Below are 18,064 nucleotides of genomic sequence, written 5' to 3' on the forward strand. Positions count from 1 at the left end.
TTTCGCGTATCAGCGTCCAATTAGCTTCCTTCCTTCCGAGTGTAACTCCCTCTGATCGAAACATCGTGTGGAGGCGATGCAGGTCTCCAGTATGAATCATTATTAGACGCAGCAGGGGGTGGGCAGTGGGAGGTGGGGCCGGTCGTCGGTGGAATACTCGTGTAGTGTCTCGAGGCCGTGGTCCGAGCGCACTGCTCTCCCTGCTCTGCAGTGAACGAAGAGCCATTATTGACTGCCATGAAGTGTAGTTGAGCAGCCACCCACCCGCACTCTGGCCCAACACAACTCAACTTGTTGACCAGCCTGTGGCCTTTCATCAAACACCTCTCCGGCATGTGATTCTTGACAGCTCGCTAGGAACTGGGGAACCATCAGATAGTTTAAGAGGATATCAGCCTAAATCTGGTACGATAATTGATTGCTCTTCCATTTGAAGTGCAAGGGTTCCAGATGGTTTGTGGTGGGGTAAGAACTTGGTCTGGATCATGGACTGTTTGCTGAGGGTAAATCCAACCTAATCACAGCTTCTACTGGATAATGAACTTGATGAATTAGGTAATTAAAACCAACATAAAAAGTTGGGACTGTAAGACCAAAAAATGAAATGACTCTGACAGAAAAGCATTCAACCGATGATGAGCTGCCATCAGCAAGATTATTCCTATGGACTTGCAATGGTTTATTGCACAGCTTTTTGATGAAGATGGTCCACAAAGATTAAGCTTTTCAGCTGGCACTATGGCAATACTAAGAGTTGAAAAGAACACACCATTGCCGTTACAACATGGATATTGACAGTTGCAGACAAATCAAACTAATAGCAGAAGCAACTATTTGAACAAAGATTACATTTCCAGAACTGGAGGATCCATGGTTTGTCATAACCAGAATTACAAGGTAGAACATAGTGCATATACAAACATTGATTTAGCAATTTAGCCAACAACAATGAGCAAATGTTTGTATCAAAAACCAGAATATCAATAAAATTACATCCTTGTCGTACCAATACGATTGTGTCGTTCACAATAACTTAAATGTGCACCACCACATGCACATCTAGCGGACTATATTTCAACCATGCAACCGACGCTCCTGCTTTTGAATGGCGAGAGACTTGAGTAAACAAGATATGCAACCAATGACACTTCAAAGCCACCATTACTTCTAGTACTCATGTTAAGCTCATCATTAACGCACTGGCAAACACAGCACCAGTATTAAAGAATATCAGAAGAACCTTTGTGTGTCCACCATTTCCGACTATGAGAGCTGCGTACACGTTGGAACCACCGGTGCCAGGCAGCATTTTCGGGGCCTGGTGTGCTGACAATAAGCAACAAGATCAACAAATCATCAAAAATATTGTACGACAAGAAAAGGAAGTGCAGCATGGTGCAAAATAAGCCATCTGATCATTGCTTCGCACACTCACACAGGAAGGAAGGCATCAGGTTTGCCTTCTGTGCTCATCAAGATTCTGCAGATTCCATCAACAAACAGGTGTGTCAATAGACATCTGAGCAAGGAAAGTGATGATTTATGACAGAAAGCCTGAAAAATCACTTACTCCTTGCATGCTGCAGAAGAAGGCCCCATTGTTTCAAGTTCGTTTAGTTCCTCCTGCATGCAGATGGATAACAAAACACAGTAATGATCGTATCTGAGTTCTAGGTGGCGTACAACCATTTTAAGAAATCTCCTAGTCCTTGATTTCCTACTCATAAAAGAGAGATAGTATATGCACTTCCACAAACTCCCATACAAACTGGTTTGATGACATGCAGCCTGTGCCCATGCGGTCCTGATACGGTATTAATAATGTGGGTCTGCTTGTCTCCTCTTCACGATATGTTTCTTTGCGTACAGATTAGCAGACATCATGGACCTGTGATGTGTGATGCAGCCTGGTGAATGCATTAACTTGACACTTGTCTATGTCCTGATATTCTTGCCTATGGACATTCAATCATGCTTCTGCACATTAACATTGACATGCTTTTCAAGGCTAACCTATGTTAAAATTCTTATAAAAGATATTGTGTTTGGGGTGGTGAGAGTGCAAGAAAATTAAGAGAAGATGAGCAAAATAAATGAAAAGAAAGAGAATAGAGGGTCGGGTTTGTAAGAATATTTACAAACTCAAACAAGCTCAGCCTTTACAAAAACTTCTTTTACCCTCTCGAGAACATGACTTTTGCCAGCATGCATCAACTCATTCGTAGATATGTTTCAAATTTCTTCTGATTGTTTTGCCTCTGTTTAAGCAAGCACTGGGCATGAGCATTCTGTTTATATATATAGACCCTGTTGCTAGTGGACAAGACAAGTGCACATCAGGGGTGGGTTGACACAGTAACACAGATGGTTACCTAAGCAATCAATTCGCATTTGGACACCATGTTAAAAAATCAGGTAACCTTTTTTTGGCCCATGATGTTTTGGTCAGTCTGCACACTGGTGCATATCCATGGGACAAACCTGAAATCGTTGAATGCCACATTCAACTCCCTAACTCCAATGGCAACTATTAAACCTTCTCTATATTATATAAGCATCCATTTTCAGAAACAAAGAAAATATTATGAGAAATATCATATAAAAATATAGTGGCATGATTTCCACAATCAACATGGAACAAACATCTTTTGTTCAATACAATTATTAGTCTAATAAGGGAGCCATAGAAAGGTATGGCACTTTAAATAAGATAATTGGTGGGACTGATTGATAAGAAATTTTTTATCACATTATGGTTAGGATTGTGTTTTCTGAGCATTATGTATTTAGTTAGTGACACAATTGAGGTTCAACATTTTTTTGTCATCGGGCGCAAACATGGTATATTGCATTCATTACAAATTTTGGGGCACTTCATATATATCTTCTAAAGATGAATCCAGGAATATGTTTTCCTTAATTGTGGCTATCTTAGACATGTTTTGGTCTTTATAAGGAAAGGAAAGACAGGGTTTCTTTACCAACTTCAGTAATTGAGAGTGTTTATTCAAAACAGACTTAGAAACATAATGAAATGAAAAATAATATCTAGCAGACTAAGATTCTGCTAACATATCTGATGACTGTTCTCACAATGTTGCAATTATTTCAGACACTGCAATATAATCAGTATCCTGCAACTGAATTTTGTTGAGGACTCACTATATGCTATCCATAGTGATTGATCACCTCGCATCCCAGGTATGGTTTTAGTTGTTCCTTTTGTCCCTTTTACTCCCTTTGTTTTCTATTATCTAATGGTGAGTCATAGTAGTATTAAGTTGGCTACAACATATCAAAACATATTTTCTGTCCAAAGTTCAAACTTTTAGAACTCAATCATCTAAAAAGGTCTCAATGGAAATATAATCACAATTTTACAACAGAATCTTGAGGTGGAGCACATGAATAGAACACTTCTGCCAAGGATTCATTCACTATATGCTATCCGTAGTTACTGATTACCCGTGAGCATATACTATTTGCTCCAAATCATGTAAGTCATAGGTGTTGTTTTGATTGCCATTGTTGTCTTTCTTGACTCCCTCTGTTGTCTATTCATTAATGGTGAGACATGGAAGTACTAAATTGGCTAGAACATATGAAAAATTCAGTCTTTATGTCCAAAGTTTGAATTTTTAGATATCGGAATCATCGAAAAATTGTCCCAGTGGCAGATCTGACGGAACTTGTGGCGGAAGCTACGGTTCAAGCAGCATCATATCTCGATCAGCATTTAATAATGAATCAAAATTAACTTTTTCCCCCTTTTTTTTTTCTTTTATTTGATGAATCACTCATCAATGCGATCAATTAATGACGCTTCAAGAGAAAGATCCCAAGCGGGAGAATAATTGGGGTAGGCATGGAGGAGGAAGGGAAGAAGAGGACCTGGAGGTACTGGATCTCTTGATTGAGCCGGGAAATGGCGGCCGAGAGGCGGTGCTTCCCCAAGAAATTGCCATTCCGCGTCGACAGATGCAGAGACGGCGGTCCCCGGGCCTCCATCTCCGCTCCCTCTCCGTTCGTCGTCATCCTCCCTCTCTCTCTCTCTCTCTCTCTCTCTCTCACACACACACTCTCACTCTCACTCTCAACAATATTTAGTAGAAGACTGAGGGAAGTATATGTTATTTTAGGTAAATGTCAAAAACATATTCGCTATAAGACCATAAAAAAAGATGGATCGCAAGCAGACCATTAAAATGCAATATTAATTGATATTAATACTACTATTATTTTTGTAGTACTAACGACGATCAATCATGATTAATCAAAGGATGCTAATAAATCTATTAAAAAATCATTTATTTTTAAATGATAATTTATTTTGAAAAATCATTAAAAATGATAATTTATTTTTTAAGGGTTAAAACTTATCATTAATAAATAAAGAAGAAGATGGATGGCTGGGATTTAATTTGTGGAAATGTCAAATGCAAAGTGATACTTAGATTATCAACATTATTTATATTTATCTTTCCGAATCTTGATGCCAAAACAACTTGATCAAACGGCATAAAAATAATAAAATTCAGCAAATTAAAGAACGTCGATTCAATAAAAAAAATCCCTATATTTTATCATTTATTATTTTTATTAAATAATAATATAATTCACGCAAATCGCCGGTACATAAAAGGACATGGGAACCGAAACGACTTTCACCACTTTTAAAGTAGGCTATCGCCGTCGTTACATTCCAACATACCCATACGATGGTTCGTTTGCCTCTTGGATTCACCGTGGGTCCCGATGTTTCATTCGCCAAAGCAGCAGGTAGGAAACGGGGGTAATATAACTATCGTAAATGAACTATTTTGTCTCTGCCTCTAACGTAATTTAAAGCCCTTTTTGGGTCGTCAGTTTCCACTCTTCGCCTTCCTTCTCTGCTGATATAACCTCGGCAGGCCAGAAGAAAGGGAGAGACAGAGAGAGGGTCATGGAGGATGCATTGGAGGCACAGATCACGGTGGCCTGCAGCGGAGAAGCCGAATGCGATGAGAGCAACAGCAACAGGCAGTAAGTTGTAGTAGTACTGTTATTGCAGGCTCTTTTCCTTCCTTTCGTTGAGCAATTTCGAAGGCGAAAGCAACATGATAGGGATGGTTTTGATCACAAGAAAATGTACAAAAGCTCTCTTTATCTGTTAGCTATGTTGGGATTCTGCCCTCAGTGGCGGATTTGGTACAAAGGGATCACCTTTTGCTCACTTGCTTGGTGTTTACGTCCTTCGAGGAACTCGGCTGTGCGGATGCCGGCAATGCCGAACGCCGTCGCCCCCACGCAGCTCACCATCCTCTACGATGGAGCTGTCAATGTCTACGACGGAGTTCCCCCTGAAAAGGTCGCTACTTGGCCTCTTTCCTTTATTTTCTCCGTTATTTCGTGTGATCTTGCGGCTCTACAACTGAGTCGCTCTGTTGGAAGATGAGACAGGCGCAGGCGATAATGCTCATTGCTGCTGCCGCTGCAACCACAGCAGCGAATGGTCCAAGTAAGGTCCGCCGGACCGACACAGCGAGTATGGCTGCGGCGACGGTGCTCACGAGATCTCTGTCATTGCAGATCCCCCCTGCAAACTACGAGTTGGTTGGTGTTCTTTCTCGCTTGCATTGGCTTGCCTGTGATCATGCAAAGGTCGTACCTTTCTTTCCACCTTGAGATTTCTAATCTAGCGTTCGGGGATTCGCCTGTTGGCAGAGCTTCCCATCGCGAGGAGGCATTCGCTCCAGTGTTTGTTGGTGAAGCACCGCGACAGGTGCATCCTTTCCTTCCCTCCATGGTTCAATCACCGAGCAATATGAACTGCTACATGTCCTTTATTGAGCCTGTTATGCTTAATTTGCACGTTTACTATATCGCTTCAACTTTGTTTCTGCCATGATTGTTCCTGGTCTCACGGGTTAATTATGTTGATCAGGTTGGATTACTGTCAAGCCTCTGCGATCACCTTAACCTATTGAGGATAGGATTACTGTCATGAACATTGTGCTACATGGTGGTTTTGCAATGCAATGCCTCTCTTGTTTCTCAGAAGATGAGTTCGCAAGTTATGATCAAACATGAAATTTAGGCTTGAGATCATATCAGCATGGTAGAAACTTTGGTCTGGGCTAACACTTGTTCTACCTCGCCATGACAGGATTTGTTGCTGTAACATAAGAGTGCAGCAGAAGTGGGAAGCCATGAGCGTGCCCCCAAGCTCTCTTATGCAGTCCCGTCGTCTCCATGGATGTACCAGCAGAGGAGCATGGTGGCGCACCGGCGCAGGATGTGGATCCTGGCCCTCTGCTCCTTCACGAGCGACGCGCACCTGCCGGTGAACCCTCTCCTTCCCTCCATCGGCGGGGAAATCCAGTGCTCCCTGTCCTCCTCCATTGCAGATACGAGCCGATCGGAGAGATGCCCTGAGCAGCTCAAGTTCATGTGGCTGCGTATTTATCCATGGGAGTCCCCACTTGGGATAAGTTGAAGCCAGAGAACAGGTGGGGCCGTTCATGGTGTGCATAGGAATGTGGAGCATGAGGATTAGGCTCAGGCTTCTTCCTCTCCATTCTTAGTTACCGTAGAGGGTCTTATCCTCATTGGAGTGCGGCCATGGAAGATGAAGCAGCATGGTGGACCAGGCGCCTCTTCAACAGTTCGCAGCATCTTTCAACTTGTATCTAACAAGGTGATCAGGACAACAGAGTTAGAAACAGTATGTTTGCACGCCAATTCCATTGCAAGTTTGTCGATGAACTACTTTAAGACTATAGTCCATGAAATGATAAGAAGAAAGAAGACTGAAGGACAAAATGTACAGATACGACATACCTAAATTAATGTAGGTGACCAGCATTCTCTCACTTTCGATGAGGGAGTTGAATCCTCTTGTAAGTGAGTGATAGCAATTATAACATTACAAGATTTAGTGAGAGGCTCTTCGTGCTGGGCACTCTTTACAGCCATGGCCGAAGCTTCGCTAACAAACAGACCGATGGCAACTTTGCTTTTGTTCTCTTGTCAGCTAGTACACTTGGAGCATGTGCTTTGCTCCCTCGCTAAACCCACCTCTCCAGCCATCCCCCACGTCATGGGGCGCCACCGCCGAATTGGGTGGCCAAGTCCCGTTGTTTTCGACTTGCCCTTCTCTCGGAGGTGCTTGGATGTCTCAATCGTGATGGCCGAAAATGATGCATGTAGTTAGATCATCACATCATACATGTCTTTCTATGATGGTCCTTTCAAACTATGCTTTTAGTTATTAATGCAGAATATGATGCATAATAAAAGTGTCTAATCTTAATATAAGCTAACGATCTTGTGGTCGATGTCCCACAGGTATTTGTGTAGATGTCTCAACATATTGCAATCTTATGACAAAAGATTGGGTTGTAGTCTAACTCAATCCAATTTCGTGGCAGCGTTTGATTTACAAACCCTAATCCACAAGCAGATTATATTTGTATCTTAGTTATTGAGCATAACTCAGTTCTGATTCCTCGCTAAACATGATTGTGTTCACGAGAGAGGTTTGACAAAGGCGACACCAAATCGGACAGACTACTTCTGTGACCACTGTGGTCTTATTAGGTTAGATGGATCCAAACCCTGGGAAGACCGAAAGGAAACACCAAAAGTTGACACGTTGCCGCGTTGTCGTCTCGCGCATCCCTGTCGGCGAAGCAACACGAGATCAGCATCCGCTCTATCATCAGCGTGTGGCACCATCGATCATCGGACGACTGCACGACTCCTAAAGATAACGCATACATATATATATATATGGAATACCGGTGTAGCGCTTCCTTGCTTGGATTTCCATGGCTTCTCTCGCTCCAGCACTGGTAACATGTCTCCTGTTCCTTCTAATGTCCTCCTCCAATGCCTCCGCCACGTCTATGGACGCGAGCTCCGCCAAGTCCATTCAGTCTCTGTGCCAGACCACCCCGTACCCGGCCGCCTGCCTCGACTCACTGAAGCTGTCCGTCTCCATCACCATCAACCCCTCTATCCTCTCCCTGGCCCTCCGCTCCCTCCAGGCCGCCATCTCCCAGGCGACAAAGCTCTCCTCTCTGCTCTCCTCCGCCGGTCGAGACGGCGCCCTAGTCGAGTCCCAGCGCAGCTCCCTCAGGGACTGCCAGGACCTGCACCAGATCACCGCTGCCTCCCTCCAGCGCTCGGCCGGTCTAGTCGAGCCCGATGCCCGCAAGCTGGCCGACGCCCGGGCCTACCTCTCCGCCGCGCTCACCAACAGAGCCACCTGCCTCGAGGGCCTCGCCGGAGCCCGGGGCCCGCTCAAGGACACGCTCGTCGACTCCTGGGTCGCCGCATACGCCCACGTCAGCAACTCCCTCTCCCTCGTCACCCGCTCCGGGGACCGCAAGGGGCGGCGTCTCTCCTCCTCCTCCTCCTCCTACAGCCGCCGCGGCAGCGAGGGCAGGGGGTTCCCGGCGTGGGTAGGGCGCAGGGAGCGGCGGTTGCTGCAGGACGGCCACTATGGCGAGGTCGACCCGGCTTCGGTGGTCACAGTGGCACCGGACGGTACGGGGAACTTCACGACGGTGGCCGAGGCGGTGGCCTGGGCGCCGAGCTACTACGACGGCCGCACCATCATCCTGGTGCGGGCGGGGGTGTACGAGGAGAACGTGGAGATCCCCGGCGATAAGACCAACATCGTCCTTATCGGCGACGGCAGAGACGTCACCGTCATCAGAGGGCATCGAAGCGTCGGCGACGGCTGGACCACCTTCGCATCAGCCACCGTAGGTGAGATCATTTGTTATCCCGTCCCAAATCTACCTTTTTTCACCAAACCGTACTTTGCGCTCTCATTGCTCAATCCACTTGCCTGTGCATGGTGTAATCAAATATATTCATATCATGTTGGATTAGTTTTGACCTAAGTATTAAGGATCCCGACAGTTCATACAAATAATTCTCCTACTAATAAATGCATCGCTGACATTACATACATGTTCATAAATTATTAGTTCTAGTATTAAGTTTATCAACAAGAAAATAGAGCTCTTATATGCTTTGCATTGTGAGGACATTAGCTGCATCACGAGGTGGATCAAGTGGTCCAATACTTCTGTAAGAAGCGCAACATAACATTTGCTGTTTCATGTGCCAACGCATGTAAGAGTGCTGTGTGAACCACTCGGTAACCTGTCTCGATCACAGATGACATGTCAGAGCACCATCACAAACGACGTAGATCAACAGATTCTTCCTCCTCCTTTTCTCGACTATAATAAAGCTTGCAAATCTTTGACCTGCAGCGGTATCCGGTCAAGGATTCATGGCGCGAGACATCGCGTTTCAGAACGTGGCCGGCCCGGCGAAGGGCCAGGCTGTGGCCCTCCGAGTGAACGCCGACCTGGTGGCACTGTACCGATGTGCCATCGACGGACACCAGGACACGCTCTACGTCCACTCCTTCCGCCAGTTCTACCGGGAGTGCGACATCTTCGGCACCGTCGACTTCATCCTCGGCAACGCCGCCGTCGTCTTCCAAGGCTGCAACATCGTGGCCAAGAGGCCCGCCTCGGGGCAGTACAACGTGATCACAGCGCAGTCCAGAGACGACCCGAACGAGGACACCGGCATCGCGATACAGAACTGCACCATTCTGGCGTCCGACGAGCTTGCTTCCGGCAACCAGGTGGAGGTAAAGACCTTCTTGGGCAGGCCGTGGGCTATCTACTCGACGACGGTGTACATGGAGTCGTACATGGACGGCCACGTGGATCCGGCGGGGTGGGTGGAGTGGTCCGGCGACCAAGGGCTGGACACGTTGTATTATGGCGAGTACATGAACAGCGGGCCGGGCTCGGCCACCGACAGCCGTGTCACCTGGCCTGGTTACCACGTGATGGACTACGATGATGCCTACAGCTTCACGGTCTCACAGTTCATCGACGGCGACGAGTGGCTGGAATCTACCGCATTCCCTTACGATAATGGTATTTGATTCTTTGGCCCAGTTGGGGTCTCGTTCACCTGTAAATGACGTATCTATCGCAACAATTCGCGTTTGCAATCAATGATGTGATTGTATGGGAGCACTGCGTTTGAACTCTATCATCCAATATGAACCACTTAAGGATTAATATTGGAAACAGGACATGGAAAGATAATTTCCCAATGAGTGCAAGTAAAACCATGAGTGGGCAGCAACTGATACCTAAAGTGATCAACATGCAGAAGAAACGAACGATACATACGATCATGCAGATGCTCCGTTACATACCCCCATCGCATAATGATCATGTTCCGTATCTTCTCTCAAAAAAATACCATAAAATGCGGTGCAACGTAGAGTTGTTTTATGTGATTATTGACCGAAGAGACCCAAGCGAACAGGGGTGTTTGTTTTTGTGATCCAATCATCTCCCTGAATGAACGCTTGGGTGGTGTAGGTATTGGCCTCATCCCGGCTGATGACCTTGACGCCCGGCCACTTGACCCGCTTGGAAGTGTCGGCGCCGCCACCCTTGTTGTTGTACTCTTTGTAGGACAATGTCTTCAAGGCGAAGTCGCCTTCCCACGGCATGTAGCCGTCGGGGCTGATGAAGTCGCCGATATCGGACTCCATGATGACGGTGTGGGAGAACTCCTTCCAGGGGCGGCCGAGGTAGCTGGAAATCTTGGCGACGTCCGGGACGAGGCTGTCGTCGGGGACGATGCGGCAGTTGTGGATGACGTAGCCGGTGGACTCGTGGCGGATGTCGCGGCCCTGGGCGAGGACGATGTTCTGCTGGTTGTCGAGGGGGCGGCGGACGGTCAAGATACAGTTCTGGAACACGGCGGCGGCGTCGCCGAAGATGAAGTCGACGGTGCCGAGGATGAGGCAGCCGCGGTAGAACTGGCGGTGGGAGTGGGTGTAGAGCGTGTCCTGGTAGGCCTCCATGCGGCAGTTGAGGAAGATGGCGCGGTCGGACTGGACGCGGAGGGCCACCGCCTGGTGCTTGATGGCGCCCGCCGTGTTCTGGAACCCGATGGCCACGGCCATGAACCCATCCCCGATCGCAGCTGCCAAACAACCAGTTATCCTCATCAACCACCGCTAAACATAACAGAGCCATTGCATTAGTGGATCTGGTCATCTCAGCCTACCAAATGTTGCACTTTGGAAGGTTTTCGTGCCGTCAACGAAGTTCTTGCTTCCCGTAACAATCGTCTTCCTTGAACCATCACCATACATAGTGACGTTTATCATGTTCTTATCGACCACCACCTGCTCCTCGTACACTCCCGCCTTGACGTATATTACATACCTTCAAAATATAAGAGAGATCACGGTAAGCCAAGTGGAGTGGCTTTGTGGACACCGTCGGGTTTGATCAAGAACATACCTTCCTTCATATTTCATTGGGATTTTAGCAAGTGCATCGGAGATGGTGGTGAAATCTCCACTTCCATCCTTAGCGACCGTGACATTGGGCGTTAATTGCTTGGCCGCACGTCCCAGGAGAATCCTATGGTCGCTGTCGGAAACCCACGAAGGAACACCGTCTTCACGAAAGGCCGGTTCAGGCTTTGCCGCAAGGAGACGGCGATTGAGGCCAGGGATGTGGAGAGACAGGAAGGAGTGCAAGCTTCCGACGACGGCCAGAGCGTTGCTCGTCAACTGCTTGGCCGTGTTCATGGCAGTCTGCATCTTGGATTTCATTTCCCCATCAGGGAATCCGTCGATGCACGTCTGCTGGTATGCGGAGACAGCGCTCAGCCAATTCTTCAGCTCATGGACTTGCTTGGGAAGCTGGTTCAGGTTGTGTGCATCGATGGTGCCCAACGTGCGCGCTAGCTCATCCACGGCGTACTGGTGCATCTCCTTGCAGGAATCGACTGCACTCTTCACCTCCGGGTCGTCGGACTCGATCGAATCCACCCGGTTGAAGGCCTTGCCCACCTCGTCGACGAGACTGGAGACGGCGGCCCTGACGAGGTCCTTGGGCGACGAGCTGGAGTTGGCGTACGTCGTCAGGCTCGACTCGCAGGCGCTCCTGTAGTCAGTCGGTGAACATATCACCTGAACGGCCGATGAGGCGCGAGACCCCTTAGTGGAGGAAGAGCCGCTGGAAGAAGAAGTAGCAGTAGTAGTCGTGGTCGACCGGTTGGGTTGCTTGGAATAGTAGACAAATGCGGTGGCGCCGACGACCGCAAGGATCAGCACGACGGACACGGTCGCGCCGGCAATCATGAGGAGCTTCCGCCTCCTCTGCTGCCTCTCCGCCCTCCGGCGCTCCGAGAGGTACCCGAAGTCCTGAAAGGCAGACATTGCGGGGGTTGCAGGGGGGGTCCTAGGACTCCTCCCTCCTTTCCTTTCTTTCGTCCTCCCTTCCTCTCTGCCTTGTGGCGATGTGCAAGGCAGAGGGGAAGACGGAGAAAGGTAGATGCAGAGAAGCCAGGCCGGGAGCTTTATTAGTGCAGGTCGCTCCTCCTGGGAAAGGAAGGGTGGGGAGGGGTTTGAGGCGGAAGTTTGTCAGGGTCATACGGTAACAGCGGTCAACGGACATTCTAACTGTCGCTCCATCTTTCCCGCCAAATCAATAGCCGTTGCAACGAGTTCGGGTTTGACCAAGATGATCAAAATGGATTGGACTATCGAATCCAAAATGTCCGAAAACCGAATTGAATCGAGTGCAGCGAGTCCCAATTTGGCTCATCTGTGGCCGCACCCAATCGAAATGTGGCTCGTAGAACCGCGAGCTTCCAAGTGCCCCTGATTCACGCGTGGATTCGAACTACACCATGATCGACCGGCTCAACGACTCGATCTCGCTGTTGCAGTCGGCGCCGGTCGAGCCGCTGTTGAAGGCCTCCAAGATCGACGATCTGAGTGGTCACGGACCAGGAGACGTGCCTCGACGGGTTCGAGGGCACCAGCGACGAGCTGAGGGGGAAGATGGAGGTGCCCATGGTGAACTGTTCCACGCAGTACACCAGCAACAGCTTGGCCATTGCGGCAGGGATAATGGGCATCACGGAGAAGCTAAATTTACCGCTACACCGGAAGCTGCTGTCGTCGGTGGCTTCCACTGCTCGATATCCTCCGTGGATCACAAGAGCGCAGAGACGAGCGTGCACTCCCTAAGTTAGCTCGGTCTAAAGTTACGAATGATGCACACCAGAGGAAAATGTTTGCAATGGGCCAATTGGTTGTCAGACCTCATCCAATGCTCATACCCACAACAGTAAAGCCTTTTTTTGGGGTGGCTTTGGGCAATAGTTCTGAAGCCCACACTCCTTGGAATACTTGTCAATGTTATCATTGTCAAAACGTTGACCAAAGTCACTGATAATTAGATGGTGATGTCAGTCACTTTTTAGAGACAGTGCGTGACAGAGTGGGGGGAATGGAATTTGGACACCATCAACAAAAGTCACAATTTTTTTCCTTTTCAGACAGTTTGTGGATTAATGGAGGGACTGAAACTGGCCACAGCAACAGAGGTTGACTTGATGTTGAGGAGAGACTTTAGTCATGCTTTGTCAGATACTTTAAATTTTTAATATATTATTCGAAATATGTTACAAAATAGTGAATCAAAATTTGAGTGAAAATATTTAAAGAAAATGAAGATATATGACTTTCAATTTGTTCACAATCAAATGAGTTATGTTGAGAATTTAATAAAAATATTTATTTGTGAAATTGATATCTGATTTAATCTTTATTTATTCTTATCATTTTCATTCAGACTCATCCATTTAAATTCTCAACATTGGATGAATGGCATTGATCCATAGCACATAGTTTGTCTCTCTGACCACAGCCTATTCATGCCAACATCTCTGTCATGGCCCCTTCAACCCCAAAGTGATATACTCTGCCATGGCCCCTTCAACCCCACTGCACTTCTTTTCCTGAAACCATTGCACATGGAGTGGCCAGCCACAAAATTCAAAGGGTTAGGTTGCTGGTCTATTTTGGACGACCTAAACTAAACAAAGCTCACAAGTGTCTCATAGCAGAAATGCTTCCCAGATGCAGAATGATTCGAGATCCAAAATGTTTATAGTCATCATGTAAAACAGGCATGTTTCTTCGATGTGATTAACCTTGTCCAGCCCATCCAAGCTGTTGTTCTCCACCTCCCTCTTCTGCTCTTTTAAGAGAAGAAAGTGATTTCGCTTGGAACAGAGCAGTACTTGGAACTGAGCAGCCAGAGGTCCTGTCATGTCGTTGCCAGTCTAGTGGCCATGACAGATGATCTGCATGGCCATGAACAGGTGCTTTCGCTTGTGATAATCCAGACTAAGTAGTTTCTTCATACTCCTACTGCACACTTCTGGGGCCTATCCATTGCCATGTAGTAACCAAAGGTCTTGTCATGCATATTGCCAGTCCACCGGCCATGAGGTAGCTGTTATCAGTCCTGATCATGCAATTTATCTTAGAAAGCTAAGACATTCACCAAGTGTGAAGTCTTGTTGTTTGCCCAAGACGTGGGATTCATGTGTTGCTGCTGATCCGGCATTACGAGGGATCATCACAGTGTGAGTTACTGGGAAGACTTGGTAAAGCTGTAGGCTAGACGAAAAGGTTCCCTAAATTTATGTTGATACCGTAAGATCGCTTCGATCTATTTTCCTTTCCCTTCATCTCTTCTGTTGCAGAACAATCGACAGAGATATCTGAAATTTAATCGGCTAGATGTAGGCCATTTACTATCATCACTAGTTGTACTATAGATGCAGTATCCAACTCTGTGCACCTGCTTTTGTCCTCCTTTAATGATGATGTTCAGTGAATATAATGCTAATCAATCATGCTCTATTTAATCTAATGAGAGCGAGCACTAGTTGTTTAGTCTAATCAGAAAAAGACTGGGATCATCGGAGAAGCTCAAAGAAGTATATTTGGGATCTCAGAGTGATCGGTGATCCATCACAGTTAAGCGACAGGGACGATGAACGAGTAGACAAAATCCATGATTCGGCAGTCCATTTCCAAGAGAATCACATCCATGATTCGATGGCACATCGATCGTTCATCCCTAACTTCGGGCACTGCATCACATCGATCTCCTCTCCATGGACTGGCCTTACAGGAGTCGAAGAGAATGCTCAACGAGTGTTGCAGGTGTGATGAAGGGAAAACGACCTAAAGTCTTGGGTGGAGACATGAGTAGGTCTAAGGTGGGACTTGAGCTGGGGTGGTGGTGTCCGTTAGGGTGTCATTGTATGGAGCTTGCAGTGGCAGGGTGGCTCTCCTTTCTGCCCTCCATCATCCCCAAAAGACAGAGAACGCCATCGTAGCTGCTTCAACATCGACTGCTCCACACACACTGCATGGTTTGCACCAGTCTCTACTGTTGCCACAGTGCTCCTTAGTGCTCTTCCAGCTAGCCTTGCCAAGACAGTAAGTAGGTTGGCGCTTTACATCACATCCCTCCAAGAGAAATCAACACTTTCAATCACACACATGGGATGAGAAGACGACCCTTCTCCTACATGTTGTGTCTATCAGTTCATGCATGGTGGGGACTGTATCAGCATATTGCAGTCCTCTAGAGATTCCTTTACTGTAGTAGTGAAGTCAAAATTTCCTTGGTCTCTTTCTTTCATGTGTCAGTATTAAGATGTGGATCATTTTTGCAAGTCATATCAGAAATGAAGTCAAAGAGGTCCAAACCCTATTCAAAATTCAGGGAGCAAAAAGTCTTCACCTAATTCACTTAAACACAAACACCTACTGCAAGCACAACCCATATGGAATGTGATGATCTCAGGCATGCAGTAGCAGTGAGGTGCTTCAGAGAAGTCCCCAACCAATTCCTAGCCCAATTATTGCTACTTGAAAGGGATGACACCAATCAGTATCCTAGGTTTTGACATGTAAGCGGTCGTCATCCTCTTAATCTCATTGCGATGCTTTATGCCATTTCTGCTGGCCGACACTTACTGACACTGATATTGTCATGATGACGGTGCCATGCAAGCTTTTCCTATCAATCTTATTCTTGTTATAAACCTTGGTCTTATGTTTATTATATCTGTCAAGTAGCATTCAAAGGGTAACTTTCTGTCATCTAGAAGAACATTGTTTTGACCACTGATAAATCAGGCACTTAGAAGTCAAACTTTTCGTGATTTAGCCTAATAAAATAAATGACTTATTAACTACCAAACCTAAACCCAAAATGCACTCATCTCGGCTTTATAGACTATTACCAACATGTCTTAGTATGTCTCACCTAACTGAATGGAGATGTGCATGAAGTTGGTTTGTCGGTGATGCCAACTCACGACCAAATCCAATTCAAGATTTATTCGTACCGGACATTAATATCTTGGGATTGCCGGACGAAAGATCCGGTGAGAGAGGATTTGCCTTTGGAGAGTGATAGGATAATTAGTAGTCAATGTGAAATCTTAGGGGTAACATGATGTACTCTACTATATCGATGCGACACTTCGGATTTAGATAGGATGAAAACATAAGTGTCCTTATTGGATCTCATCCGTAGGATTCAATAATTCAAAAGTTTATTGGTTAGGGGCTCCGACGGATATCTCATATCTGAATCTCTACTTATTGCATCGTCTATTATTATATGTGTATGACCCTCTAAGTCTAATATCGAATTCCTTTTGGTTCAAAGAATAACTCCTTAATCTACCCTGGATCAATTCACGAAGTTTGGATCTGACCTGATGTTGACTTCCATTCGAGCATTGCGCTCTGTCCACTCGGGATTAGACCAAACCAAACGATAAGTTCCTAACCCATCGACCACGGCAGGCATAAGTTCCTAACATAGAACAAATATCACACCAGGACCACACACTGCCCTTTGGAAAATTCTCAAGAAACCATAGCCAAGAGAAAAGAATGAGTTGCCCCCACCGATAAACGTTGTGTTCTTCCTATCTGGCTCAGAATAAAGGCATGCAAAAGCAAATGCTGCTATGAAATAATTTATCTTGATTAATTGCTTATTCGAGTCTCATTTGTGAATAAACTAATAACTTGCTGAATCATATATGTAATTTCGTCTCATGATCATCTGAGTCGTAATTGAGAAATTTAATCATCTATTATCGATCAATATTATTGCACATAGCCTACGATTATAAATTGTATTATCTATGTGTGTGACTATCTTCCAAATCATTGTCTCCAACGTCTCCATTACCTTACCATCTATCTCTCAACATGATCCAAATTTCCATTTCCCAAATCACTTCCATACCTATTTGGACTACCACCACCAACTCTTGGCTTTTTATCAGCATCTTCTTCTTCATCGTCAATAGCAACTTTATCAGCCCAGACTTCACTCCAGTGTTTCTACATCATTGTCATAGTGGAGCATTGACTCCACCTAATTGTCTAGCAACGGCAGAAGGTGCCAAGCAAAAGAGAAGGGTAGTTTAGTGTCAGTCATCATATGCAATGTAAATTGGAGATTAATAGCTTTGAATTGCAGAAGTCACTTGTCAACTTTACCTCTAATGCATATGCCTCACGTCAAAAAATGACAGTGGACATGAAAGAAGTAAAAGGTTTAAGAAAATAGACCTGAATGCACTTTAGAAATTGTCATAGTATGTACTCCCATACTTCAATCGTCAATAGCAACTTTATCAGCCCAGACTTCACTCCAGTGTTTCTACATCATTGTCATCGTGGAGCATTGACTCCACCTAATTGTCTAGCAACGGCAGAAGGTGCCAAGCAAAAGAGAAGGGTAGTTTAGTGTCAGTCATCATATGCAATGTAAATTGGAGATTAATAGCTTTGAATTGCAGAAGTCACTCGTCAACTTTACCTCTAATGCTTATGCCTCACGTCAAAAAATGATAGTGGACATGAAAGAAGTAAAAGGTTAAGAAAATAGACCTGAATGTACTTCAGAAATTGTCATAGTATGTACTCCGATACTGGAGTGTAGGAATCACAAGGGTCCATGGAAGATAATTCCATGCATGCAATCATGGAGTCAGCTTTGAATAACCAAACAAGAACATTAAAGTAGTTAAATCTATATGGGGACAAGCAAAAGTCGTCCAGTGGATAAGTGCCGATCTAATGGATAATATTTATATTGTGATACAATGCTTC

At 45.9% G+C, this 18,064-nt stretch overlaps 3 protein-coding genes across 3 annotated transcripts; 1 reads left to right on the plus strand and 2 right to left on the minus strand.

Annotated features, from left to right (window-relative positions):
• Positions 1–959: 959 nt before the first annotated feature.
• Positions 960–4,102, minus strand: LOC135649731 (guanine nucleotide-binding protein subunit gamma 2-like). The gene is made up of 4 exons (XM_065168437.1): positions 3,892–4,102; positions 1,571–1,623; positions 1,436–1,480; positions 960–1,326 (listed from the first exon to the last, which is right to left on the minus strand). The coding sequence occupies exons 1-4, from the start codon at positions 4,033–4,035 to the stop codon at positions 1,221–1,223; spliced, it is 348 nt and encodes a 115-aa protein (XP_065024509.1). The 5' UTR covers positions 4,036–4,102; the 3' UTR covers positions 960–1,220.
• A 3,626-nt stretch (positions 4,103–7,728) lies between these two features.
• Positions 7,729–10,034, plus strand: LOC135649730 (probable pectinesterase/pectinesterase inhibitor 12). Its single transcript, XM_065168436.1, has 2 exons — positions 7,729–8,754; positions 9,270–10,034. The coding sequence occupies exons 1-2, from the start codon at positions 7,809–7,811 to the stop codon at positions 9,959–9,961; spliced, it is 1,638 nt and encodes a 545-aa protein (XP_065024508.1). The 5' UTR covers positions 7,729–7,808; the 3' UTR covers positions 9,962–10,034.
• Positions 10,035–10,189: 155 nt separating this feature from the next.
• Positions 10,190–12,271, minus strand: LOC135649729 (pectinesterase-like). The gene is made up of 3 exons (XM_065168434.1): positions 11,346–12,271; positions 11,107–11,267; positions 10,190–11,022 (listed from the first exon to the last, which is right to left on the minus strand). The coding sequence occupies exons 1-3, from the start codon at positions 12,269–12,271 to the stop codon at positions 10,325–10,327; spliced, it is 1,785 nt and encodes a 594-aa protein (XP_065024506.1). The 3' UTR covers positions 10,190–10,324.
• Positions 12,272–18,064: the final 5,793 nt, after the last annotated feature.

The sequence above is a fragment of the Musa acuminata genome, chromosome BXJ3-9 (assembly GCF_036884655.1).
Source record: "Musa acuminata AAA Group cultivar baxijiao chromosome BXJ3-9, Cavendish_Baxijiao_AAA, whole genome shotgun sequence".
In the NCBI taxonomy this organism is placed as follows: domain Eukaryota; kingdom Viridiplantae; phylum Streptophyta; class Magnoliopsida; order Zingiberales; family Musaceae; genus Musa; species Musa acuminata.